General features: G+C 37.5%; 1 protein-coding gene and 2 non-coding genes across 3 annotated transcripts in view; all 3 read right to left on the reverse strand.

Annotated features, from left to right (window-relative positions):
* Positions 1-27,909, reverse strand: part of ntsr1 (neurotensin receptor 1 (high affinity)) — an 87,539-nt gene that overhangs the window by 40,586 nt on the left and 19,044 nt on the right. Inside the window, exon 2 of the mRNA XM_056449991.1 lies at positions 6,803-7,004. Coding sequence (XP_056305966.1) covers positions 6,803-7,004 — 202 coding nt within the window. The remainder of the gene's footprint in view (positions 1-6,802; positions 7,005-27,909) is intronic.
* On the reverse strand, positions 17,264-17,336 carry trnav-cac (transfer RNA valine (anticodon CAC)). The gene has a single exon. It is a non-coding gene; the product is annotated as a tRNA-Val (tRNA).
* On the reverse strand, positions 18,491-18,563 carry trnav-cac (transfer RNA valine (anticodon CAC)). The gene has a single exon. It is a non-coding gene; the product is annotated as a tRNA-Val (tRNA).

Consider the following 27,909-nt stretch of genomic DNA (forward strand, 5'->3'; position numbering starts at 1 on the left):
CATTTTTTCACACAGCATAAAAAACTTTTCTGAGATGACTAATTTAGTGGCTGATGCATTTATAAGTTTACCAAAAACTTGTGATCAGTACTGTCGCTCCCTATACACAGAGTACGCAGAGTACGCAGGCTGCGTAGGGCCTCAACTCCGGAGAGAGGCACCATCTCGGTTTCTCAAAAAAATTTATATTTATTTAATAATATTAACATAAACTGAGTGTAAATAAAATATATATTTATAATACGTTGTTAAATACATTTTTAAAAAATCATTGTATGAAGAACACAAAAACAAACATGTGACGTAATTTTTTTCTGTGTACGGGCATAGCCCAATGGCATAGCGGCGTACACACAGCGTGGTCTGGTCTACTTATATTTGTGGCTGTAAGTTGCAGCTCTATGCCCAGGAAAAGACAACAGCTGTCTGGAGCCGAGAAGAGGAAAAAAGTACAACATGAATCGCGTGCATCTCTTTCATGTCCATGAATCTGGAAAACATTATATTTTTGGTTGTTCAAGAAAATTGTTCAACAAGATTTGTTGTTGCTTATGTTCAGTTTCTTGCTTTGCTGCTGTGCATTGTGCTTTAAACTATGATGGGACATGCTTTACACATCCCCATGTTGCTGATAATTACACAAGCTCAATTATTAATATTAACTTCTGCAATACTTTACAATTCTGTTTGCACACCAGCTACATACACATGCACGGCACAATTATTTCACTGTATGTATTATTTATTATTATATAGATATTTTATTATATAATTATATATTATACAATTCCTTGCAGGTATCATTGCTTATTGTTTTTTCTATTTCTACACACACATCGGTGGATTGGTGTGTTTTTAATACGCTGGTTTTTCATTTTTGTAAATTACTGTATGAAATAACAAAACTGACTCATTCTGTGATTTCTGAAAGATCAATAATATAAACTGAGTCAAATTCCTGTAAGCCACAGGCCAGAAATAATTTTTATTGCATGAATTCAGTAATGTTCATTTTTTTCTTAACAAAGTGTATGTTTAAAAATACACTTAGTAATTCGTAAAAAAACGCAAATGTCTTTGATTTATACTGACAGCAAGGGTCAGCTTTTTTCTCCATAGATTATAGTGCAAGTTAAATCCACATTTCAGTTGTAGTTTAGACAAATTATAAAGAGTGCTGACTAGCACTCTTTATAATGGTATGTCATGAGTTTTCTTTAAATGACTAATTTCTTCTGTATTGTACATGGAGGTTCAATGCTGAAATTTGTCACAAAAGAAGATGAGGTGGCATGACCACCACTGCTTCAGAGGCACCAGCAGCTGCACAGGTACAGACACAGGATGCAGCACTGAGGACCGGTCCATCTCTACAGGTACAGAGAGGGTTTTATTTTTTACGTTTTGTAAATTTTTGAAATTGGGAATGTTTCTGCAGAAGACATGTCTGTGTTAATTTTAATGTAAACTATTATTTTGTGTTGGCGCAAGTAGTGTAGTGGTTAGTGCGTCAACACATGCACTCCGGTGCTCACGGCGACCCGAGTTCGATTCCCGCCTTGCGGTCCTATGCCGATCCTTCCCCTTCTCTGCTCCCCATGCTTTCCTGTCAATACTCTCTACTGTCCTATACATTAAAGGTGAAAACCCCGAAAAAAAATTAAAAAAAAAAAAAAAAAAAAAAAACTATTATTTTGTAACGTAAATATTGGAATGTTTAAGTATAAATTTGTGTGTTTATTTGCTTATGTATATAAATAAACAAATACATGTTTAATAACATATGGGTGTGTGTTTTTGTTCCACTGCGGGGGCACCACAGTAAAATTTCGCATAGGGCACCCTTTTGGCCAGCAGCGACCCTGCTTGTGATTGTTTGTAAAGCTCAATGCTGCAAATGGCAATGCATAAAATAAAAAAAGTGCAGCTCAAATATAATTGCATGACCTGATGCTTTTCATTCATTTTCACAGTTCACTATCATAATAAACATTGTTTATTTACTGTAGATTAATTGTGCTTTTTTGCCCCATCTTGAATTTGTGGATAATTTTGTAAAATTTAGTAGCATTTTCCCCTCCCAAACCCCTATTTTTAACCTTTAACCATGCTTAGAATTAAACCCTGACCTGTTAAAAAACTGAATAATAAGCTAAATAATAATGTTTTTGGAAACTGAACTGAAGCTAAGCAGGGCTGTGAACGGTCAGTACCAGGATTGTAGACCACATGGGAAAGCTTGGTTGCTGCTGGAAGTGGTGTTAGTGAGACCAGCAGGGGGTGCTCAACCTGCGGTCTGTGTGGGTCCTGTCACCCCAGTATATGGATGGGCACTCTATACTGCTTAGTGAGCATCATCTTTTGGATGAGACGTTAAACTGAGGTCCTGACTCTGTGGTTGTTAAAAATACCAGGATTTCCTTTAAAAAGAGAGGTTTAACCCCGGCATCCTGGCCAAAATTGCCCACTGTCCTCTGTTCATCATGGCCTTCTAACCATCCCCATATCAAAATTGGCTTCATCACTCTGTCTTCTCTTCACCAATCAGCTGGTGTGTGATGTGTGGTCTGGCGCAAAATGGCTGCCGTCGCATCATTCAGGTGGATGCTGCACACTTGTGGTGGATGAGGAGATTTTTCCCTAAAAAGTGAAAAGCGCTTTAGGTGTCCAGAAAAGCGCAATATAAATGTAATGAATTATTATTATTATTATTATTATTATTATTATTATTATTATTATTATTATTATTATTATTAAGTATACAACAGGACCCTAAAAATAAAGCCCTGCACCCCTGCTCAAAATTCAGTTGCTGCAGCATCATCAAGTTCATGCGTTTACAGTTTTTCTTGTTTTCTTTGACCTGGTTAAAAAAAACTAGGATCCACTCCATTTTCCTCATCACTATCCCAGCAGAGCAGAAGACATGTCTTGCAAATATGTAAACCCTTTCTCATTGGATTGACACATTTTCTAAACATTTTTAAAACACGTATGTCATTCAAGCAGTCCAAACCCTATTGTTTTAGCTATGGAAACCAAACAGATACCATCTATTCCTAACTATTAGAAACTATCAAGATTAGTATGAAATCTATAAAGCACCGATTTGACACTCCTTCAAACAAATCTTCAATTTGTAATCAGTCTGCAAACCTCATAAAAAAGCTGGTAGGTCAATAATGGCTATGTCTTATACTCCTTATAGATTTTCCTTTATTTTGGTTTACATGTGTTTGCTGCAATATTTACAGTATTTAATTGGGTTCTTTATTTATTTATTTATTTTTTTACAGTATTTCAGTTTTTAGCCACAGTTTGAAAAAATGTTATGGATTCAATCAAATTTTAATCAAAGCATTTCTTATTCTGGATCCAATTCTTTGCAAAAGGGATAATTTGGCATAGCCTACATTGAAACAACAAACGGCTACAATGTCAAGCAATGGTGCACTGATTCACACCGAGTTCTGCATTTTGTATTTTGTCCGTTGTGTAATGATTGATTTAAAAGAGCTCATATACATGTTTGCAATTTGTGTTGTTTAAAGGCAAAATTTGCTTTTGTTGCATGTTTTAAATGTTTTGGCACAGTTAGACCTTTTCAAGCAAATTATGTCATTTTGACCATGAGTACCACTGTTTCGGCCTGTCTGTAAATGTTTTGAAAATGTGAAGTTTCAGTTGACGGCCGCATCAAAGCAATCAAGTAAAACTGTAAGAGTTCAACACAACCAAGGGCACTTCTTTTTTTACTATATCACAGTCTAACATCTTTCTTTCATGAAATAATGATTTTTTAAATATATATTTTATTTAATCTAATTTGCACAGTCCACCAAATTAATCAAGTTAAACTTGGCACCCTTGTGGTGCTTCAGGCAGAAATTTACCTCAAACACACACTTATGAGGCAGAATCAAATTAAATGAACAGTATGTTTTAAAAATGATTGTCTCCCCTATGGTGCTGAAAGCTGGTGTAAGAGCAGTCAAAAGTTTTACACTCACCCTTTAATGGAGTCTGCAGTCAACTGGCAAAACAAACTAACTGTCGAGTCTTCCCTAGAGAATATATCTCAACTGCATCTCTAATGGAAAAATGCATGTTCTTCCTGTTTATTAGAAGCCCAAAGTGACTTAAATGGCTTTTTAAATGAATTTAAACCGAACAGCTGTGGCAGAACATATTTTTAGCTCTTGTCTATCAAATTTTTCCCTTGTTAGACCGGCACAAAACATTTTCTAAATCCAAACTGCAGGATGAAATCAGAAAAAGTACTGCAGGAATAAACATTTTTTCTGCTCACATGAGATATTTAGCTTTTATTTCTTTGTGTAAGGACAAAATAAGTAGTATGTAGAGAAAATAAAGCAGTTCATCAATTCAAGTAATGCCACATGATATTTTGGCACAACAGATTTGATGTTTGGTGTTGTGGTGGTTTTGTAAATGGCAGTGAATGTTTGTATGCAATATTAGATCATTTTATCTCATCATAGACAAGCAAGGCCAATGTTCAAACAGAAGAATTTTTTTTCCACAATGTGTCCATCACATCTGTGATGTTGCCCAGTAACAGCACACAACCTTCAAGCATGACAATTTATTCAATAAAATAAAAAAAGATGTTTATTTATGGTCTTGTTTCTAGAAGCCAGTCACAATTTCATTAGTTCATAGCATTGTGCATGTCATTTAAACAGAAAATGGCTCCTTTGGAAGACACTTTTAGTCTGTTTCTCAGTGTCAACTATGCAAAGTTTGACTTTTTTACGCTGTAAAAAATAACAAATTGAGTTAACTAAAAATTTTAAAGCAACTGGCTGCAAAGAAATGTTGAGTGTATTAAGCTTCAGTGGTTGAAGTTGTGCCAAATTATTTGTTTAAGTTGACTGAAAAGGCTGGTTTAAGTCAAGTATAATTTACGGAATAATTTGGCACAACTTCAACCACAGAAGCTTAATAATCTCAACATTTCTTTTTAGCCAGTTGCTTTAAATTTTTAAGTTAACTCAACTTTTTATTTTTAACAGTGGTAAACACTCAAATGAAGAAATCAAAATTTAAAGTCTCCTCAACTGATTTTTTTTTACTTTCATTGAACAAACAGCTCCAAACATGCAGTAAATTCAACTATGAGCTCAAAAATAAGTCCACCTAACTAACAATTTTAAACAGAGTTAACAATTTGTATGTTGGATTTTTTACAGTGTGGCAAGCTTGACTCCTACACTGCACAAAATGCTGTTCTTACCAAGATATTTTGTCTTGTTTCTAGTCCAAATATCTACATATCCTTAAATCAAGAAGCATTTTCTAGACAAGCAAAATGTTTTGTCTTGTTTTGAGAAATGATGTGCCAAAATTGAATGAGTTTTTCCTTAAAACAAGCTAAATAATCTGCCAATGGGGTAAGAAAACTTAACTTGTTCAATTTAAAACAAGATTGTTTTTCTTACACCATTGGCAGATTATTTTCCTTGTTTAGAGAAAAAACTCACTCAGTTTTGCCATATTATTTCTTAAATCAAGACGATAAATTTTGCTAGTCTAGAAAATGCTTCTTGATTTAAGAATTTGTAGATATTTGGACAAGAAACATGACAAAATCCCTAGGTAAGAAAAGCATTTTTGCAGTGTAGGTGTTTGGTAAAGGCTTGGGAAATCTCTATTACTATTATCATTTTTTTTTTTAGTCTCTGGAGTTTTCCATTTAAATTTAACAGTGAATTCCCACCACTTTGATAAACAGACTGACAATCATCTTTGGAAAATGTATAATCCTTGTATAAATGTCTAATCCTTGGCTTGGTCTGAAGTGCAGGCAAAGAATCACCTGTGAAGCATATTAGATTAAATATTTATTTGAACTTTAATTTGTTTTATCTGGCAAGGGAACATGGTAATGTGAGAGTTATTGCCTCTACATTGTAAATTAAAGGAGTGATCCAATAGGATATCACATTTTAAACATTAATTTACAGTGTAATGTAAATGTGTGAGTATAAACAACATCTGTGACATTTTACTACTTAAAGTTCAATGCAAAAGGAGAACTTTTTTTACAGGGTTAACATAGCAGAGCTTTCAGCAAATGCTGTTTGGGGATTGCAGTGAAGTGTATTGTATTGTATATTGCTTGGCCAGGAAGACTCAATGACGTTTTGGCATACTGTTTAAAGTATATTGTCTTCATAATTGAAAAAAGTATTCTTATTGACTTCAAATGTTGGTGGTAGAGTAGGGTAAACTGTGACTACTTAAACCTATGAGTAAACTGTATATAATATACATTTAAAGATTCCCAAAATTTGAGATTTTTTCCCACAAATTGTATTATTTAAAAGCGTTGAAAAGCTCTATTTGATTTCAAAATATTTAACAATTTCATTTTATGGACATTTTAGTAGTCTGAAACATAAAGTTCTGGGTTGGTCGTGTAAATTACAGTACAAAAACATTAATGAACAGTTATTTCGCATATTTATGTCTATTTTTATTGTTTTTTATACAATATACTATTTTAATCTACTACATATATATATATGAAAGTCACTTTGTTAAAGTGTAGAGTAAACTTTTCAACATCAAAATTGTCAGAACAGAGATTTAAGGTTCAATAATGCAATTATTAAAGTCGCAAATAAACAGGAAACACCTGTGAATTATGAGAAACTGTTTTAGTTTATAATTGATTTTTTTTTACAGTTTAATATTGTTGAAAGTCTACCTACCTAAAACAAGTGAGTTTATTGTATTTAGTTTGACATCATATACTTGAGAAATGTAATGTACTCACGCAGAACCATGACTCCATGGCGCATTGACTGGGCACGGTTGGGCTCAACAGCGACACTGAGCATGGTAGCATTGCCTCCGATAATACAGACGCGATTGTCCTGAGCAGATTCTCGAAACATGCGCAGCAGCTGACTGGCTATGACTCCATTTAATGCTGAGATCAATGCCATGGGGACCACAAATGACAGGAAAGCATTCACCTTGAGGAGATACAGAAAATAAAGAGGGATGAGAATACAATGGGCAGACCCTGAACGGCACAATGCTTTTTCCATTTGGCAAGACCTACTATGGAAATGTGCATGAAAACAGGAAAGAAGCTGGACTGAGTTTGAATTATAATTCCCCTGTTATTCTATATTAAAGGTTCCTAAGTGTATTTTGTACGTCTTCTACAGTTGTTTTTTATTAATTTAAGGTCAAACACACAATGATCTTTTAATAAATTGCACTGCAGCATTACCTCTTTTCACAGAGAAAAAAAAAACATTTTTAGAGAACGATGCTATGACTTTTGTCTTTTCGGCATGTCAACAACATGACCCCAATTCATTCAGGCCTCAATGGTTAATACAGTGTTTGTGAGTCAAAATACATTGCTCACAGGAAGCAAATGTAGGCAGATTTGATAGAAACTTACATAGGTTTGTGCACATACTGAAGCCATACTGAAATTACTGACAACTTGTTTGAAGCTGTTCACAATCAGTTCTTAATTTTGAGAGGCGATTTTTGTAATTGGACATGTGGCATGGGTCATTTATTTTATCCACTGTTCCACCTTGATGATACATTTCTTTTTGACACCTCTTAGTTTAGTTTAAACTTTATTGTCCGTTCTACTTAGCACAGAAAGGAAATTTGTCTTTAACACAACAACTGCGTACAACAATCACACAATAGCAATGTAAGAATGGGTTTTAAACCAGTAGTTTTGCTGAATGACTAAAAAGTTATCAGTATTGATGGTAAAAAAAACTGTACATTCTAGTCAAACCATTCTTCTGCAATCTCATACCAAAAACGGAAATAAAGGCAGTATTAATAGCTATAGATGTGGGAGAGCATTGATATTATGTGATTTTATTGTATTGCAATATGGAACAATTAAATGTTGATGTTAAATCAAAAGTAATTCTTGAAAGAAATACTTGAAAATGAAATGATTTAATGACAATAACTTGCTATGGTTACAACTGAATTAATTACAAAAAAACTGTATATAAAGATAAAATATGAAATGATAAAACATATGATATAAATTGTACCCAGCTTAAATGTAAACCCAAGCCTCACAGAATACAATCTCAATCTTTACATTTTCAATTCATTTGACAGTTTTACATTTTCATAATTCAATTTTACATTTGAGATATATCACCTCTTTTCCTCATGGGACCAAAAAAGCCCCCTCAAGATCAACATTGGCTGTTATTGCTCCACTTGTGGGTATATTTGGTCCCCACAATGTAAGTAACATAGTAACATAAGGCACACACACACACACACACACACACGCACACACACACACACACACGCACACACGCATACACGCACACACACACACACACACACACACACACACAATGGTGTCATGTTAGCACTGAAATCTTCTTACAAGTAAACTCTGCAAATGTTTTTAAAATGCTTTTTAGTCCTGTTTGGTTTTTAATTACAACCCCTGGTTCAACCTTGTAGCAACAAGCAAAAGGAAATTTTCCTCCAGAATATGTTGAGTTCCAACATCTCTGACCTCCCTCATTAAAGACTCTAAACATTCTCATCCTCTTTTCCTTCAATAGGTTTTTGATGTGTTAAAAAAACCCAAGCTTTTCCTGCAGTCCTCTTTTATGTTTCTCAGTCTGGAAGAAACAGTGCCGGACTCTTAACTCCAGTCATCTGCTGAACACCAATTTAACATGACTGCCTAAACCAACACCATGTTCTTTTACATTAGTGCTGAGAAGTATTTCAATAGTCTTGGCTAAACCTCTGTTTTTTCATGTGGCGCAGATGTCAGAACACATGAGATTAATCTGCTTTGGCAACAGCAAAAAAGAGGAAAGGAACAAAAGACCAGCCAGTGCAAAGTGAAGCGACAGATCTAGGAATGTGACCAGTTTAAGGAAACCTGCAAGACCTCCACAGCTTACAATAATAATTATGTGTGTGTGTGTGTGTGTGTGTGTGTGTGTGTGTGTGTGTGTGTGTGTGTGTGTGCGTGTGTGTGCGTGTGTGTGTGTGTGTGTGTGTGTGTGTGTGTGTGTGTGTGTGTGTGTAAGTGCTGGTCTGTGTGGTTACGAAGACAAATTTGTTTAAATTTTGATGCAATCTCACAGCAATTCATAACTTTTGGTTTAGTGGTAAGTTCATATTACAGTTTTTTCCAACAGCTTACACACAAAATCTTTTCTTGTCACACAATTTCTGAGATCTTTCATTCAAATGCAAAACTACATCTCAAATTCCCCAAGCCATAAGCTCTTACTCAGCCTTGAACTCAATTTTCCATCACATAAAACACTTTTCTCAAAACACTACACACAACGCTTAACCTAAAACACAAAACTCTAACAGGAAACCACTTGCTTTCCTTTCCTTTTACATACAGTATACATATACAGTATATTTATGGTTGTGTTGTATGCTAATGTATACACCAGTAATGTTTGGTCTAAAAAATATTTTCTGTTTATACATGTAATGGTGTTTACAGTGTACCTGTTACCTCTCTCAGCAAATAATTTTTTACTGTAAAGCATCGTATTGAAATGTTGATATAAGCCTACTGAGCAAAGAGCTTTCGATTTAGAACAACAGTGACTACATTTACATGGACACCAATACAGTGTTTCCCAAGTGTTAACACACAATTACTTGTACTAGACACAATGACTACAACATGTAACTGATGCACCAACCCCCTTAACCAATTCTGCTAAACTACAAGCACAATTCCTGCTTTACACTCAAATTGCAGGTTTAAAACACACCTTTTTTAAAACACTGCACACAATTCTCTGCATATGGCACAATTTTCATGCAGAAAATCTCTTGTTTTCACAAGGAACACACGGTCATTCAAAATTGTAAAGTCAATTGCCCTCCTTTGCATACTAACTCATCACATGAGTAAACACCGGTCACACATAAATGTAATTTAGAAATCAGAGCTCATCTGCTTTATAACTGGTTCACTGCCCACCCACATTTTTTAGTTGTTTATCTCCCTCCATATTCTCCATCCCTTAAACCTATTGAGGAATTTTTTTTCTGCCTGGGGATGGAAAGTGCATCACCAAAATCCACACACACGTATACCCCTTTTCCAAGATATACCAGTTGATGCTTTTCATAGCTGGATTCACCATGCAAGGTGACATTTCCCCCCGCTGCTTGGCCAGAACAAAACAGATAAGAGGATGCAGTGTAGCTGTTTTTTTGCTTGTTTGTTTGTTTGGTTTTTTTACTGTAACTGTATTCAGTAAATACTTCTGTTGATGGAATATTTAGACCCCCTTTTGTGCAACTTTGTGTTGGTTGGGATGAACACTGTGTACACTGTTTTTGTGGGAAAAACACAGAAAAATATATTTGGTACAGTGTATTTGTGTGTTTTGTATAAAAACAATATTCTGAAATATTTTACAATGCACTTCTGTGGGCCCGTGTACTGTCTGTAGTAAGTGTAACACTGAACAAAAAAGGCTTACAGTAAGTCATTATGATCAATGGAAAAGAAGTAGTCATAGTGTTTTACATTTAGCACATCAGTGTTCACCTCTTCTTATAAATGCCTATTCATGTGATGGCTTGTGTGTGTCATTTGAAAACAAAATACCAATTTGAGAAGAAATCACATTGTTTTGAACGTAGAGTTTCTTTTTGCAGAAGAATTGAAGGGTTTTGCCCAATGTGTGTGTGTTTTGTGATTTGTGTGTAGAGTTCTGACAATATGAGACATGCTTTCAAAAAATGTGTGTAAACAATTGGGAAAAACTGTAAAGCAACAGTCTTCAAGCAGTTTATAGCTGCATCCAATATCTCGTTTGTCACAGGGGGGCATGCCCGAATGAAAGTGAAAGTGTCAAACTGCAGTTAAAGTCGACAAATTAATAATAAAACACCCAAAATTACATGAACTCATGTAAACACCTTAATTTTATTATTGTCTTAATTAGATTAAGGCAAATATTTTGATTACTGATGTCCATGTAAACGTAGTCAGTGTTTACATGGTTTACCGAAACATTTACTATTATGAAAAAGTGTTTGACATTTGATGCAGATGCTTCATTCTGATGCGTGTTTATGGTATTTCAAGAGTTCACACTTAGCTGATGATTCATCAAAAGCTTGTTTGGCATGCTGTCCCGGGAGAGAGCCCTGAGCTCAAGGGATCCTCGAGCCCGGGGCTTCCTCCCGTTTTGAAATGGATCTCAGAACTCCCCTTCTGCAGTAGCTAAGGGAACACATGAGGAAAAAAGGGGGCTAGACAAATGCTTGTTTGTTATGCATGATGTATACTGTATATTTGGATGGTGGAAGGAAACCGGAGAACCCGGGGAAAACCCACGCGGACACGGGGAGAATATACGAACTCCTCACAGAAACACCTACCGACCTGGCAGGACCAGGGCTGGCAGTGTTCTTGCTGTGGGGCTAACAGTGCTAACCACTGGGCCTCCGTGCCGCCCGATCTATAGTGAAGGAGGAGAATGGGGAGGAAGGGGGGTTTCTTCCAAACGAAGATAAAGTGGACTGAAAACTGTGGTTATTTATAGTAGCTTATGGCTCATATGATTGGATGATACTGATTAGCTTAATCCGTGACCGGCTGTGATAAATCATAAGCACGTGATCCTCTCGAAATTAGTTTATGAATAAACCCCACTTTGAATGCAGTGTTACATTTTGAAAGAGATGTAAGGCATTCTGCGTTTTGTGTGTGCAGTTTTGAGAATTGTGTCTAGAGTTTTGAAAAATGGTGACACTGTTTTGAAAACGTGTGTAAGCAGTTGGAAAAAAACTGTAATTTGTACAATATCATTTGGACATTTCTGTATGAATTTCTCATCTTCTAATGAGAGGTCTGGTTATCCAGGGGTTTGGAGGCACATTCTATTAAATAAATAAGTTTACATACAAATGATATTGTATGAATTTGTACGAATCATCCACTTTGTATAATGACATGGGTGTGACTGTATAACAATGTTACCGTGGTTTATGAGGACAAGCACTGGAGTATGAGGCGCCGTGTAGGATTTAAATCAAACTTTGCTTATCAACACACACATAAACACGTGCATATACACCTATAAATTACTCGCATATACACCTATACTTTTAGATGTTCAAAACAACATATATGAAACTTGTGTATATACATATAAACTTGACACACGCATACACACACACACACACGCACATACATATAAACTCCATTTATGCAAACACACCCACACACACGCGCACATACATATAAACTGCATCTATGCAAACACACCCATATATATATATAGTGACTTGTGTATATACATATATGCAAGTGATTTCATACGGAGTGCGCATGAATTTTTCACTTTAAACGGAAGGTATTTCAGTATAACAGGAAGTTATCTCAGTTCATAAAAAAGAAGTCATTTCAGTGTAAAAGTCACAGCCAAAACGAAATATATCATTATTTATAATTATAAGCATGTATCAGGTAATTTCAATTAGCCGTGTTGTAGTGAAATCTATCCTATCTTCAAGCTTATGAAATATAAATGATGTGATTAATTGAGGTATTAGGTCTTTTGATTATTGAAAACATGACATGACTGCTCCAGCAAAATGTTTATTAAAAATCCTCAAATAAATGAAAGCAGTAGGTTTAATCAATACACGGTCACACATGAAGTATATAATATTATTTATTATTAGAATAAATACATTGTTGTCTAATATTATTTTCTGTATGGTGTCGCAATCCTTAATGGGTTATTTTGGGTCCACACTTCAGTCCAGACGGTGGCAGGAATGCACATTGTTGGTTTGCCAGCTGCCATTAATCAGAAAATAAGACGAAGTAAGCTATTTTGCCACGTTTCTCCATTTGAATGACCATGATGAACAGTGATAGCGCTAACGTTACAGCCGCAACTAACATTTTGCGAAATGTTCTTGCTTCGCCGACTATAATAAGATCCATATCTAATTCAGTGGAGTCAAATGTGTCCCCTTCAGCTGAACTGCAAACAGAATCTGAATTGCGCAATTTGTTTCGCCATCAAGGCCCGCAGTTCAAGACTGCGGTCACGCCATCTGCGGTTCAGAGAGAGACGGTCACGCTACCTGTGCTTTAAATTGTAGTGCGCGTCTACTCTGTGTTTTGCGGTAGATTAAAGACGCGTGTGTTTAATGCGCTGCAGTTTTATAATCTTGTTTCACTTTTATTCGCCTGACTATATCATCCTCATTGCAATTAGCACAAGTAAATAAAGCACCGAAAAACGTCACGGCTATCAAGATCACTCTGAAATTCATGTTGATTTGCATGAGAAAAAAAATTACTCAATGCCTTCCGTTCACACTGAAAAGTTAACGCACATCCACATATAAATCACCTGCAAATATGCACAACTTTGTATACGTTTGTGTATCTTGTTTTGGATGTTTGCACGACTGTTTAACGGGTGTTTATGCATGCTGGGAGTTGTATGTGTGTGGGTGTGTTTGCATAGATGGAGTATTTATGGATGTGCGTGTGTTAATGTGGGTGTGTTTGCATAGATGGAGTATATATGGATGTGCGTGTGTTAATGTGGGTGTGTTTGCATAGATGGAGTATATATGGATGTGCGTGTGTTAATGTGGGTGTGTATGCGTGGATGGAGTTTATATGTATGTGCGTGTGTTAATGTGGGTGTGTTTGCATGGATGGAGTATATATGTATGTGCGCGTGTGTCGTAGTGTTTGCATAAATGGAGTTTATATGTATGTGCGTGTGTGTGTGAGTGTATGCGTGTGTCAAGTTTATATGTATATACACAAGTTTCATATATGTTGTTTTGAACATCTAAAAGTATAGGTGTATATGCGAGTAATTTATAGGTGTATATGCACGTGTTTATGTGTGTGTTGATAAGCAAAGTTTGATTTAAATCCTACACGGCGCCTCATACTGGAGTGTCTTCATAATTCAAAACTTAAAAATCATATTTAACAGGGTCATTCTTTTAACTTTTGGCATTCACAATTAGCCACATATTTTCTGTTAGGGTTAGATTTGACAGTAGGGCAATATAATAAATGTTTTTTTAACAGTATAACATATATTATGCCTATGGAGAGTCCTCATAATCCATACTGCAAATCCTTACATCTGACAGTTTTAAGGATGCAGTTTTATACAAATAACGTACTTTTGATATGAAAGCTTAATATTTATATTTTGCATATTCACAAGCTGCATTTTTACCAAATAGTTTTTAAACTGATTTTAAACTGATTAATTTCTGTTATAATACTTTGTAAAGCTTTACAGACCTTATTGGGATAATTAATTATGTATTACATAACTGCAGACTGGGTCTCACTAATCATTGTTAGATTCTTACCCTGAACAAAAGGAAACCACAGAGAAGAATCATTTATGTTTATAAAAACAAACAAACAAACAAACAAACACACACACAAACAAACTCAAGCATTTTGGTCAGCAATATGCAACCCATAGATGTATTGGCATACTAATTTTTTAAAGGATGCTTTAACTGAGTTCAGTGAGACGCAAAGTTTTGGAATGATAGCATTCCATTGGGCACACACACACACACACACACACGCACACACACACACACACTCTGTACATACACATAATCCATACGTATGCACACATGATGCATATGCATTCCATACATATGCACATTACACTCTATACATATACACAATCCATACATATGCAAACATGATACACTCTATACATATTTACTCATAATACACCCTATACATATACTCAAATGATACACTACACACTCTATATATATACACATGATACATTTTATATATGTATATATATATATATATATACATATATACACACACACTCTATACATATACAGACTTCATACATTTGCACAAATGATACATTTTACACATATACTGTACACACACACACACACACACACACACACACACACGATACACTCCATTCATATGCACACATGATACATTCCATACATATACACGATACACTCCTGTCAGGGTCTGGAATAGAACCCGGGTCTCTGATGTGAGAGGTGAGCCACGTAACCACTGAGCTACTGGAAGTTGATGAAACTCACCAAAAATCTTATAAACACATGATACACTTCATACATATTAACACATGGCACACTCCATACATATGCAAACATGATACACTCTCCACATGTACTCACATGATCCACTCTATACATATACTCTCATGATACACTATACATATACACACTCTATATATGCACACATAATACACTCTATACATATACACACACACGATACACATGCACACATGATACACCACAGACATATGCACACATGATACATTCTATAAATATACACACATGATACAGTCCATACATTTACACATGACACACTCCATACAAATGCAAACATGATACAGTCCATACATATACACATATTATGCACTCCATACATATAAATGATTCACCCCATACATATACACATATTACACTCTATACATTTACTCACATGATATTCTCTATACATCTGCGCACATGATATATTCTATACAAATACACACAGACACACACACACTGTTCTAAACTACACTGTTCCAATTTACTATGACCTTTTATGTGAAGCTGCTTTGACACAATCTACATTGTAAAAGCGCTATACAAATAAAGGTGAATTGAATACATAATCCATACATATGCACATTACACTCTATACATATACACAATCCATATATATGCAAACATGTTACACTCCATACATATATACAAATGAGACACTCCATACACACATGAAACTCCCTATACATACAAATGATTCACCTTATACATATACACACTCTATACATATACTCACATACGCAATCATGATACACTTCATACTGTACATATGATACATTTTATACATATATTCACACACACTCCATTTTGTACATATGCACACATGATACATTCTATACATATACACACACTCTATACATATACAGACTTCATATATATGCACAAATGATACATTTTACACACAATACACTCCACCCATGAAACATTACATTCATACAGACATGATACGGTCCCGTCAGGGTCTGGAATAGAACAGAATAGAACTCTGGTGTGAGAGGTGAGTCACATACCCACTGAGCTACTGGAAGTTGATAAAACTCACCAAAAATCCTATACACACATAATACACTCCATACATATACACAAATGATACACTATCCACATGTACTCACATAATACACTCTATACATATTTACTCATAATACACCCTATACATATACACTCATGAAACTCCATATACATACAAATGATGCACTATACATATACACACTCTATTTTTGCACACATGATACACTCTATACATCTGCGCACATGATATATTCTATTCAAATACACACACACACACACACACACACACACACACGCATGCACACACGCACATGCGCACACACGCACACACACACACACACACTTATAAATGACTAAAAATAAAAGATGGCAAAAAGTGTTCAGTTTAGTAGACTTTACTGTTCTTTAAGCTGTAGAAGTGTCTTGAAAAATATCTAGTCAAATATTATTTACTGTCATCATGGCAAAGATAAATCAAATTAAGTTATAAATAAGTTATTAAAAATGAGTTATTAAAACTATTAAGTTTAGAAATGTGTTAAAAAAAATCTGCTCTCTATTAAATAGAAATTGGAGAAAAAAATAAACAGGGGGGCTAATAATTCAGGGGTTTATTAATTCTGACTTCAACTATATGTATAGGTTTTTTTATTATTATATTTTTTATGGGTTTTCAGTACATAGTTATACAAATATAAAAACAACACCTTTCAATTTTTTAATTTCACATTTTCTATATTAAAGATCAATCAAGCAATCACTTTTTTACTTCGAACAGGGGACCTTTCATGTGTAAAGCAAACGTAATAACCTCTACACTACGGAAACCAATATGACAGTACTGCTTCAAGTTTTTATCGTCTTTTTTAGAGAACTGTCTTGTTCCGTCAGCATCACAAAGGGCCAGCAAACGCACTGGCCACCTGCTCATGCACAACACAAAGCTAAAAGAAATCAGATTCTATGCAAGTTTGTGACACCACGAGTGCAAGTATACACTGAGTTAAATTCAAATTGTGCCTCACACCGCTTTGCAGAAAGGATGTTTTCAGGGAACGTCAGTGCTCAACAGAAGCCTGATTTGACAACTTTCATAAAAGCCAGATGTTGTTTCCACCCAGTTTCGAACTGGGGACCTTTCGCGTGTGAGACAAACGTGATAACCACTACACTACAGAAACCTACTGAAGTACTGGAAGCAGTTACCCTTTTTGCTTGGGTGCCTGTTGACGATCATTCAAGCGGTGACTCTTGCTGCTATTGTTTTCTTGCCAAAAGGAGAGCACTGTTTCTTTTCGGTTTCGAACCGAAGACCTTTTGCGTGTTAGGCGAACGTGATGGCCACTAAACTACAGAAACCCCACAAGTACTTTCAGCAGCGAAGTTTGGCCTGCAAGGATAAGACAATGTGCACGATTTTGTCAATCAAGCGGACAAAGCCTACTCAGTGTGACAAGCTCCCTGCAGGTTTTAGCAAACACACCATTTGCCTAGCTCGGAGCAAGGACGTTGTAGAGTGAACTATCCAGAGAGCAGAAAGCCAACTCAGAATGTGCAAATCTGCATGTTTCCACCTAGTTTCTAACACCTTGTAAAGCGATCGTGGTGATCACTGGAGCCTCCGGTAAGGGTGTGAGCACCAACTTGTGGTGCCATCGCAGAGAGGCTATAAGTCACTTTCCAAAATGTTTTCACTCAATGTTCCAGGCTGGTGGAATCGTCTTCCTGTTCCCACTCGGATTATGGATACACTGGTATCCTTCAAACGACAGCTAAAACCCATCTCTTCCGAGTACACCTGAACCCCAGTGAATATCCCTCTCTCTAAAGAAAACAAAACTCCTACTCCAGCACTAAATTGTCTGAGCACAAACAAGTTACTTGGAATAAATAGCACTTCTCCTATGCATTGCATCGTCTTGTTGAATCGCTGAATACCTCCTCTATTGTAAGCCACTTTGGACAACAGTGTCCGCTAAATGCATGTTTCCGCCCAGTTTCGAACAGGGGACCTTTCGCATGTAAAGCAATCGTAATCACCTCTACACTACGGAAACCAATAAGACAGTTCTGCTTCAAGTTTTTATTGTCTTTTTAGAGAACTGTCTTGTTCCGTCTGCATCGCGAAGGGCCAGCAAACGCACTGGCCACCTGCTCATGCACAACATAAAGCTAAAAGAAATCAGATTCTATGCAAGTTTGTGACACCACGAGTGCAAGTAAACACTGAGTTAAATTCAAGTTTGCCTCACACCGCTTCGCAGAAAGGATCTTTTTAGTGAATATCAGTGCTCAACAGAAGCCTGATTTGACAACTGTCATAAAAGCCAGATGTTGCTTCCGCCCAGTTTCGAACTGGGGAGCTTTCGCATGTGAGGCGAACGTGATAACCGCTACACTACGGAAACCTACTGATATGCAGGAAGCAGATACCCTTTTTGCTTGGGTGCCTGTTTATGATCATTCAAGTGATGACTCTTGCTGCTATTATTTTCTTGCCAAAAGGAGAGCGATCTTTCTGCTCGGTTTCGAATCGAGCACCTTTTGCTTGTTAGGCTAACCTGATGACCACTACACTACAAAAACCCCACTATTGCTTTCAGCAGGGAAGTTTGGCCTGCAAGGACAACACAATGTGCAAGCTTTTGTCAATCAAGCGGACAAAGCCTACTCGTGGTAATCACTGGAGCCTCCGGTAAGGGTGTGAGCGCCAACTTGTGGTGCCATCGCAGAGAGGCTATAAGTCACTTTCCAAAATGTTTTCACTCAATGTTCCAGGCTGGTGGAATCGTCTTCCTGTTCCCACTCGGATTACGGATATACTGGTATCCTTCAAACGACAGCTTAAACCCATCTCTTCCGAGTACACCTGAACCCCAGTGAATATCCCTCTCTCTAAAGAAAACAAAACTCCTACTCCAGCACTAAATTGTCTGAGCACAAACAAGTTACCTGGAATAAATAGCACTTCTCCTATGCATTGCATCGTCTTGTTGAATTTCTGAATACCTCTTCTATTGTAAGTCATTTTGGACAAAAGTGTCCGCTAAACATATGTTTCCGCCCAGTGTCAAACATGAGACCTCCTGCGTGGCAGCCGCCAATAGTTAAACGTAACTTTCCTTAACTTTTCCCATTCATTCTCTATGGTAGTGCTTAACAATACCGATGCAATATACTTTTGGCCACGCATAGATTCTTTGGCGCTGTTTCTTCATTTCTGTGGCGGGGAATTTAAAAAGCCGAGTGTTGATGATAGGAAAGGTTTGTTTACTGAATTGTCAGGTAAAAAAAAGTCTTGTGTTGTACAACAAATAATTGCTGTCTAAACCATCTTAACACAAACTTTGCATATGGTGTTCGCTGTTTTAACTAACGTGATCAAACAGAAAAGGTAAATATATAAGTATAAATATTGTATATTATATAAATATATATTGCATAATGAAAACATAGATTATTAAACAATAATAGAATGTAAAATGGGATATTGATTAATATTAATTGTATAAATATCATGGAAATTATATAATTATATAATTATAATAAATGTTTTGTTTTCAAGGAATTTCGCTAAATAAATATACTTTTTATTGATACATTTAGAGTATGTAATTTATTGAAAGTTTCATTGATACATTTATTATTTAATTATTATCTATTACAATCATTACTTAAAAAGTAGTTGCATTAAATGAAGAAATTAATACAAACAAAAAAAAAACAAAAAACTAATAGGTCACATATAGGCCAGAAAAATATAGGTCACATATGTAAGAAACATACATGTCAGATATATGCCAAAAACATAGGTCACATATACAGTTGAAGTAAGAATTATTAATCCCCCTTCAAATTTTTATTTCTTTTTTAAATACTTCCCAAATTATGTTTAACAGAGCAAGGACATTTTCACAGTATGTCTGATAATATTTTTACTTCTAGAGAAAGTCTTATTTGTTTTATTTCGACTAGAATAAAAGCAGTTTTCAACTTAAAAAACATTTTAAGGTCAAAATTATTAGCCCCTTTAAGCTATATTTTTGGATAGTCTAAAGAACAAACCATCATTATACAATAACTTACCTAATTACCCTAAACTGCCTAGTTAACCTAATTAACCTAGTTAAGCCTTTAAATGTCACTTTAAGCTGTATAGAAGTGTCCTGAAAAATATCAAGTCAAATATTATTTACTGTCATCATGGCACAGATAAAAGAAATCAGCTGAGAGAAATGTGTAATTAAAACTATTGTTTAGAAGTGTGTTGAAAAAAATCTTCTCTCCATTAAACAGAAATTGGGAAAAAAACAAACAGGGGGGTTAATAATTCAGGGGCACTAATAATTCTGACTTCATATGGCAGAAACATATGTCACTTATATGGAAAAAACACATTTGTCACATCTATGCCAGAAACAAAGGTCACGTATGTCACACATATGCCTGAAACATAAATGTTACATGTATTCCAGAATAATATATGTCACATATATGCCAGAAACAAATATGTCACATATATGCCAGACACACATGTGCCAGACAAATAAGTCACATATAAACATATAGAACATATGTATGTCAGAAACATATAGGTCACATATATGCCAGAAATATGTAAGTCACATATGTGCCAGAAACATCCAGTATATGTCACATACAGTATGTTCCAAAAAATTATGTCACATAAACACCAGATACATATAGATCACATGTATGTCAGAAACATAGAGGTCACATATATGCCAGAGACATATAGGTCATATCTGTCAGAAACATATAGTTTACAATTATGTCAGAAACATAAAGGTCACATATATGCCAGAAACATACATGTCACATATATGCCAGAAACATGTAGGTCACAATAATGTCAGAAACATGTGTCACATATATGTCGGTCACAGGTATGTCAGGAAAATATAGGTCACATGTATGCCAGCAGCATGTCACATATATGCCAGAAACATGTAGGCCACATGTATGCCAGAAACATATATGCAACACAAATGGCAGAAAAATATAGGTCACATTTTGTAAGAAACATACATGCCACATACAGTATATGCCAGAAACACACATCATATATATGCCAAAAACAAATATGTCACATAAGCGCCAGAAACCTACATCTCACTTGTATGTCAGAAACATAAATGTCATATTTTTGCCAGAAACATGTCACATATACCAGAAACATGTAGGTCACATGTCAGAAACCAATAGGTCACACATATGCCAGAAACATATAGGTCACATACTTGTCAGAAATATATATGCCAAGAAATATACATCATGTATAGGCCAGAATCTTACATGTCACATATATGTCAGAAACATACATGTCACATATATGTCAGAAACATAAATGTCACATCTATGCCAGAAACATAAAGGTCACATGTATGCAAGAAACATACATGACACTAGGGGTGGGCGATATGACCTAAAATTAATATCACGGTATTTTTCATCTTTTGAACGGTGACGGTATAATATCACGGTATTACTTTCAATAGCAAAATAATATACATCTCAAGGAAGAACGGACAAAAGAAAGTCTCACTTCTATCGCTCTTTAAAAGTTTTGGTTTGGTTCATTGTAAATGCTCAGTCTCGTTATGAGCTGATCTTCATTTCTCTGTGTTGGTGGAATAAAGCAGGCGAGTCAGCCGCACCAATTTATGAGCAGACAGAGCAGGATTCTCATGATGACCACCAGCGCAATTCCGCTCTTTGTTATGAGCTGTAGTTTCAGTGTAAACTTAGTAAAGGTGAGTTTCTTTGGCGATGATGTCTACAGTATTAGACTTTATATTTAGCGGACATTTGCGCTGAACACGCGGTGAATGCAACGCATCGAGATTCGGGCACCTTCTCCGAAAACACTCGATTGATCTCAGCTGGCGGATCAACATTTACCTCATGTCATGATCGCTTTCATCTGCGCCATTATTATTATTATTATAACTTTAGGTGAGGTTTCAGGATTGTATAGAAAAACAGAATAAACTAAATAAAAGGAATAAAAGGCCTGCCCTGAGTATTTTCCACTTAAATTACAAATTTAGATTACAAAACGAAAACACTGAATCCTTTTTATAACCAGCATAGGCTGTTATTATTTTAAGCTTATTTTAATAAAGCAGACCTACTAACTCAAATCAATCGCTCCACAGAAAATAAGCATTTTTAACGCACCGCTGTAATTTCTATATATCCCAGTCCCTTTATCAACATTTTTTAATACAAGTCATTATTTTAAAGATTATGATTTGAGAATATGATTTTACCTCAGCGCTGCACTTTTCTCCTTCGTTTAAGTAGTTAAACTCTCCTCAGTTTAATTTACAGTGTCAAACTGGCACAGGAATATCAGTATATTAATATAGGCTTTGCTAAAAGGCTAATCAAATGTGGGTCTTTTTTTACAGAAGCTATAAACAGACGCGCATGCTGCGACTGGTGATGAGTCAACAATCGCAAATATTTTGACTTATTTAAAGTAGGCTATAGGCTATAGCATATAATAATTTTGTGTAAAGACATTTATAAAAAAATGTAGCTAATATATCACAGGGGTTTATATAGCAATTACAGTGGAGCATTAATTAAATCCTTTTTTTCCTGTGGAGCGAAACAAACACACAGTTGTGTAGCGGATGGGGACGCACAAAAATATACAATTCAGATATTTTCGTCGGAAGAAAAATATTCTTTGAACGAATTTAGTTTTGTACAATTTGTATCTTAGTTTTTGTCGGTCAGTTATTTACAAAATAAACAAGAATAACTAATAAACTTTGAGGTGAAGCGATGTGCCTCAGGGTCCTACAATACCTACATTTGACCAGCATTTTAGCAAAGCCTATATTAATATACTGATATTCCTGTGCCAGTTTGACACTGTAAATTAAACTGAGGAGAGTTTAACTACTTCACAACACTCCGTCACCTGAACTCAGTGGGAGGGAGAAGGAGAAAAGTGCAGCACTGTGGTAAAATCATATTCTCAAGTCATATTCTTTAAAATAATGACTTGTATTAAAAATGTTGATAAAGGGACTGGGATATATAGAAATTACAGCGGTGCGTTAAAAATGCTTTTTTTTATATATCTGCGCGGTTAACCGACATACCGCATGATTTCTTCCATTACCGTCACAGCCCTAATTCAGACACACAAATGCTCCCAAATATAATATGAGGGCGCATAGATTAAATTTCGGGCGCTCATGCGACCAAAATGGTTGCAATTTCGAGCCCTGTAGTATAAGGACATGTATTCAGACCACAACTGAATGTTTGAAGAAAATTGAATGCCTTATTATTTAGAATTAGCTATTATTGATGTAAATGCAGCCGTTCAAGGCGCATAATTGATTTATACCGGTATTGACGGTATTAGAAAATCCATGTCGTGGTGCAATGTCACACCGGTGATGACTATGACACCGGTATACCGCCCACCCCTACATGACACATATATGCCAAAAACATGTAGGTCACAAGTGTGTCAGAAACATAAAGGTCACATGTATGCCAGAAACATATCGGTCAGATATTTGCAAGAAACATACATGTCACATATATGCCAGAAACATATAAGTCACATATATTCCAGAAACAATTATGTCACATACAGTTAAAGTACAGTTATTATTTACAGTTATTATTTCTGTTTAACGGAGAGAACATTTTTCCAACACATTTCTAAACATACTTGTCAGGGTTCTGCCACTCTGGTCTTGTAAATTCTTGTTTTGGTGGCAGAGTCCAGACACTAGCTCTGTCTTGTCCTGTCCTGTTGTGCTCGACCTGAGTTTTCTTGGGTCGAGCAAATGTTTTGTCATTTTGTGTGTCTCTGGGTGCGCGTCGTCATACGTGCACGCTCCCGCTTGATGCGGGCACGCAGGGTCTGCGCGTCCTTGGGACGTGCGCTCTTGTACTCATGTTTGTGTTTTGTTCCGTCAGCATCACGCTGTTTCATTCTCAGCGTCTCCGTCTAGTTGGTTTTGGTTTTGGTTGGTGCTGAGATGAAACATGCGCGTTGCATTTGTGTGAGCGCACGGTAAGGTGTTTTTACCTATCGTTTGCTCGTGTCTTGCGTCTGTTGTCAGAGCACGTGACTCTGTGTTTACATTGTGGTCGCGTGCTTTTGTATGCTTCAGTGTTGTGTTTGTCTTGTCATACGAACGTGCGGTTAATGAGTTCTCTCATTGGCTGCGTGTTCTAGTCTTGTTATGTGACCACATAGCTTGTGTTGTCTCTTTGTCATGTGCTCTCCCGTCTATCGTCTAGTCCCACCCTCCTTGTTAACCCATTATTAGTTAATTATGTTCATCTGTTTGTGTGTTAATTTACTCCTGCTTATATTCTCCTCATGTCTGCTGTCCTGTGCCAGTTCGTCATCCTATGTTGCCTCATCGTATGTCATTGTATGTTACCTTGTCGTGTCTGTTCCAGTCCTGATCCCTGCCAGCCTGCCCAGTCTAGTTTGTTGTTTATTTGTTTTGTTAATGTTTTCCCCCCTCGGGTTAGTTTGTTTTGCTGTTTTTGCCTTTTATTTAGTTTTATTATTAATAAATACTTAATATCTCTGCCCTTGGGTCCTCGCCCCTTTTTCCCCTCACCGACTGTGACAATGCAAACTGGCCAAATGAGGACCCAGCAGAGTGAAGACCGCCCATTCTCCAGCCGCATGCTGCAGCTCATCAGTCTGCAGTCGTTGCGGCAATGTGGCATGAAGGTGGGAAGTTTTGCAGCTAAATTTTGTGTGGCAGCAGAGGGGCTGGGGTTCAATGATCAAGCCCTGGTGAACCTCCTCAACTATGCCCTCGACAAGCCCCTCAATATCCAACAGATGCTTGAGTTGGGAGGGCTACCTTACCATCAGTTCGTGGAGCATCTGGTTCGTCAGGCTGCTCATGGTGAAACTCCTGATCTTGGCTTTCTGCTGTCCTATGCTCTGAAGCAGAGAGGAATTAGGCCATCTACCACAACAGCCACCCACCCAGTCACGAGCGAGCCTGCTACAGCACTTCTTCTTGAGGAACTCATCCTAGACCACTCAGCACTCCTAGAGTCGGGTGAAGTTAGTGGCCAATTTATGGATGAGTCTAGCCCTGTGACTCCTTGCTCGAGGAGATGGAAGAGGAAAAAGAAGCTAGCGTCAGCTCCAGCCCCAGAGCGCCCGCCAGTGTCGGCTCCAACCCCAGAGCGCCTGCCAGTGTCGGCTCCAGAGCGCCTGCCAGTGTCCACTCCAGAGCGCCCGCCAGTGTCAGCTTCAGAGCGCCCGCCAGTGTAAGCTCCAGCCCCAGACGTCTTACCTTGCCGGTACCACCCAGATGTCTTGCCCTGCCAGCCCCAGCCCAGCCGCCTGCCCTGCCTGCACCATACAGACGTCTTGGCCTACCAGTACCACCAAGACTCCTTGCCCTGCCGGCCCCAGCCTGGCTCCTTACTTTACCGGCACCACACTGACGTCTTGCCCTGCGGGCCCCAGCCCGGTTCCTTGCCCTGCCGGCACCTCCCAGACGCCTTGCCCTGCCGGCACCTCCAAGACGCCCTGCCGGCTTCCCTTGGGCCTCCAGCCCTGCCGGCTCCCCACAGGTCTCCAGTTCAGCCGGCACCCACAAGCCTTTAGTCCAGCTGCCTCCAGCCCTGCCGGCTCCCCACGGCCCTCCAGCCCTACCAGCTCCCCTCAGGCCTCCAGCCCTGCCAGCTCCCCACAGGTCTCCAGTTCAGCCGGCACCCCACAGGCCTTCAGTCCAGCTGCCTCCAGCCCTGCCGGCTTCCCTCAGGCCTTCAGTCCAGCCGGCTTCAGTCAAGCAACTTTCAGCCCTGCCGGCTCCCCACAGGCCTCCAGTTCAGCCAGCACCCAACAGGCCTTCAGTCCAGTCGCCTCCACCTCAACTGCCCACAGACCTCCTGCTTTGACCTACCCTGATCCTCCCTGGGTCGTCCCTCCTGCTCCTCCCTGGTGTGCCCTTCTACCATTCTGGACGGACACTCCGGCTCCACCCTGGTTCCCTGCCGGGGCCCCTGACCCATTAAACCCACCCTGGTCTGTCCCTCTGGTCCCGCCCTGGACTGTTTCTCCTGATCCTCCCTGGTCTTGCCCTCCCATCCCTCCCTTGTTTGTCTTGTTGGGTCTGGCTTGGCTCCCCTCCCCTCCCCCCCTTCATGTTGTCTTGCCTATTCACTTCCCTGTCTTGTGTTTGTTGCTGTTGTCTGTTTCTTGTCTGTCTTGGACCTTGTTCTTGTTGGATGTTCTCTTTAGGGACGCCAGGTGGCGTCCCTTTTGGGTGGGGCTAGTGTCAGGGTTCTGCCACTCTTGTCTTGTAAATTCTTGTTTTGGTGGCAGAGTCCGGACACTAGTTCTGTCTTGTTCTGTTCATCTGTTTGTGTGTTAATTTACTCCTGCTTTTATTCTCCTCATGTCTGCTGTCCTGTGCCAGTTCGTCATCGTATGTTGCCTCATCGTATGTCATTGTATGTTACCTTGTAGTGTGTCTGTTCCAGTCTTGATCCCTGCCAGTCTGCCCAGTCTAGTTTGGTTTGTTTGTTTATTTGTTTTGTTAATGTTTTCCCCCCTCAGGGTAGTTTGTTTTGATGCTTTTGCCTTTTATTTTGTTTTATTATAAATAAATACTTATTATTTCTGCACTTGGGTCCTCGCCCCTTTTTCCCCTCACCAACCGTGACAATAATAATTTTAATAACTCATCTCTAATAACTGATTTATTTTTGCCATGATGACAGTAAATAATAATTGACTAGATATTTTTCAAGAAACTTCTATACAGCTTAAAGTGACATTTAAAGGCATAACTAGGTTAATTAAGTTAACTAGACAGGTTAGGGTAATTAGGCAAGTTATTGTATAATGATGGTTTGTTCTGTAGACTATCAAAAAAATTTGCTTAAAGGGGCTAATAATTTTGCGTTCGGTTTCCCCCACAGTCAAAAGACATGCAGTACAGGTGAATTGGGTAGGCTAAATTGTCTGTAGTGTATGTGTGTATGTATAAGTGTATGGATGTTCCCAGAGATGGGTTGTGGCTGGAAGGGCATCCGCTGCGTAAAATTATGCTGCGTAAAATTCATTCCGCTGTGGCAACCCCGGATTAATAAAGGGACTAAGCCGAAAAGAAAATGAATAAATGAATGAATATGCTGCCTTCTTATCCAGGGACACCCATGGATATTTCAACAAGACAATGCAAAACCACATTTTGCACAGATTACAAAGTCCTGGCTGCAAAAGAAGAGGATACAGGTACTTCACTGGCCTGCCCGCAGTCCCAACCTGTCTCCAATAGAGAATGTGGGGCACAATTTGAAGTGCAAAATGCAACAACGAAGACCCTGTGCTGTTGCCCACTTTAAGACTGGTTTGCAAGAAAAATGGGACAAAATTACACCTGAAACTCTTCATCACTGTAAACATATATGCCAGTAACATATATGTATCTTTATTTATGTATAATACTATAAATTCACATAAACAGTTGAAGTCAGAAGATTTAGCCCCCTCTGAATTTTTTTCCCTTTTTTAAATATTTCCCAAATGATGTTTAACAGAGCAAGGAAATTTTCACAAAATGTCTGATAATATTTTTTCTTCTGGAGAAAGTTTTATTCATTTTATTTAGGCTAGAATAAAAGCAGTTTTTAATTTTTAAAAAACCATTTTAAGGTCAAAATTATTAGCCCTTTTAAGCTATATTTGTTTTCGATAGTCTACAGAAC

This window comes from Danio aesculapii, chromosome 23, assembly GCF_903798145.1.
Source record: "Danio aesculapii chromosome 23, fDanAes4.1, whole genome shotgun sequence".
Classification (NCBI taxonomy): Eukaryota; Metazoa; Chordata; class Actinopteri; order Cypriniformes; family Danionidae; genus Danio; species Danio aesculapii.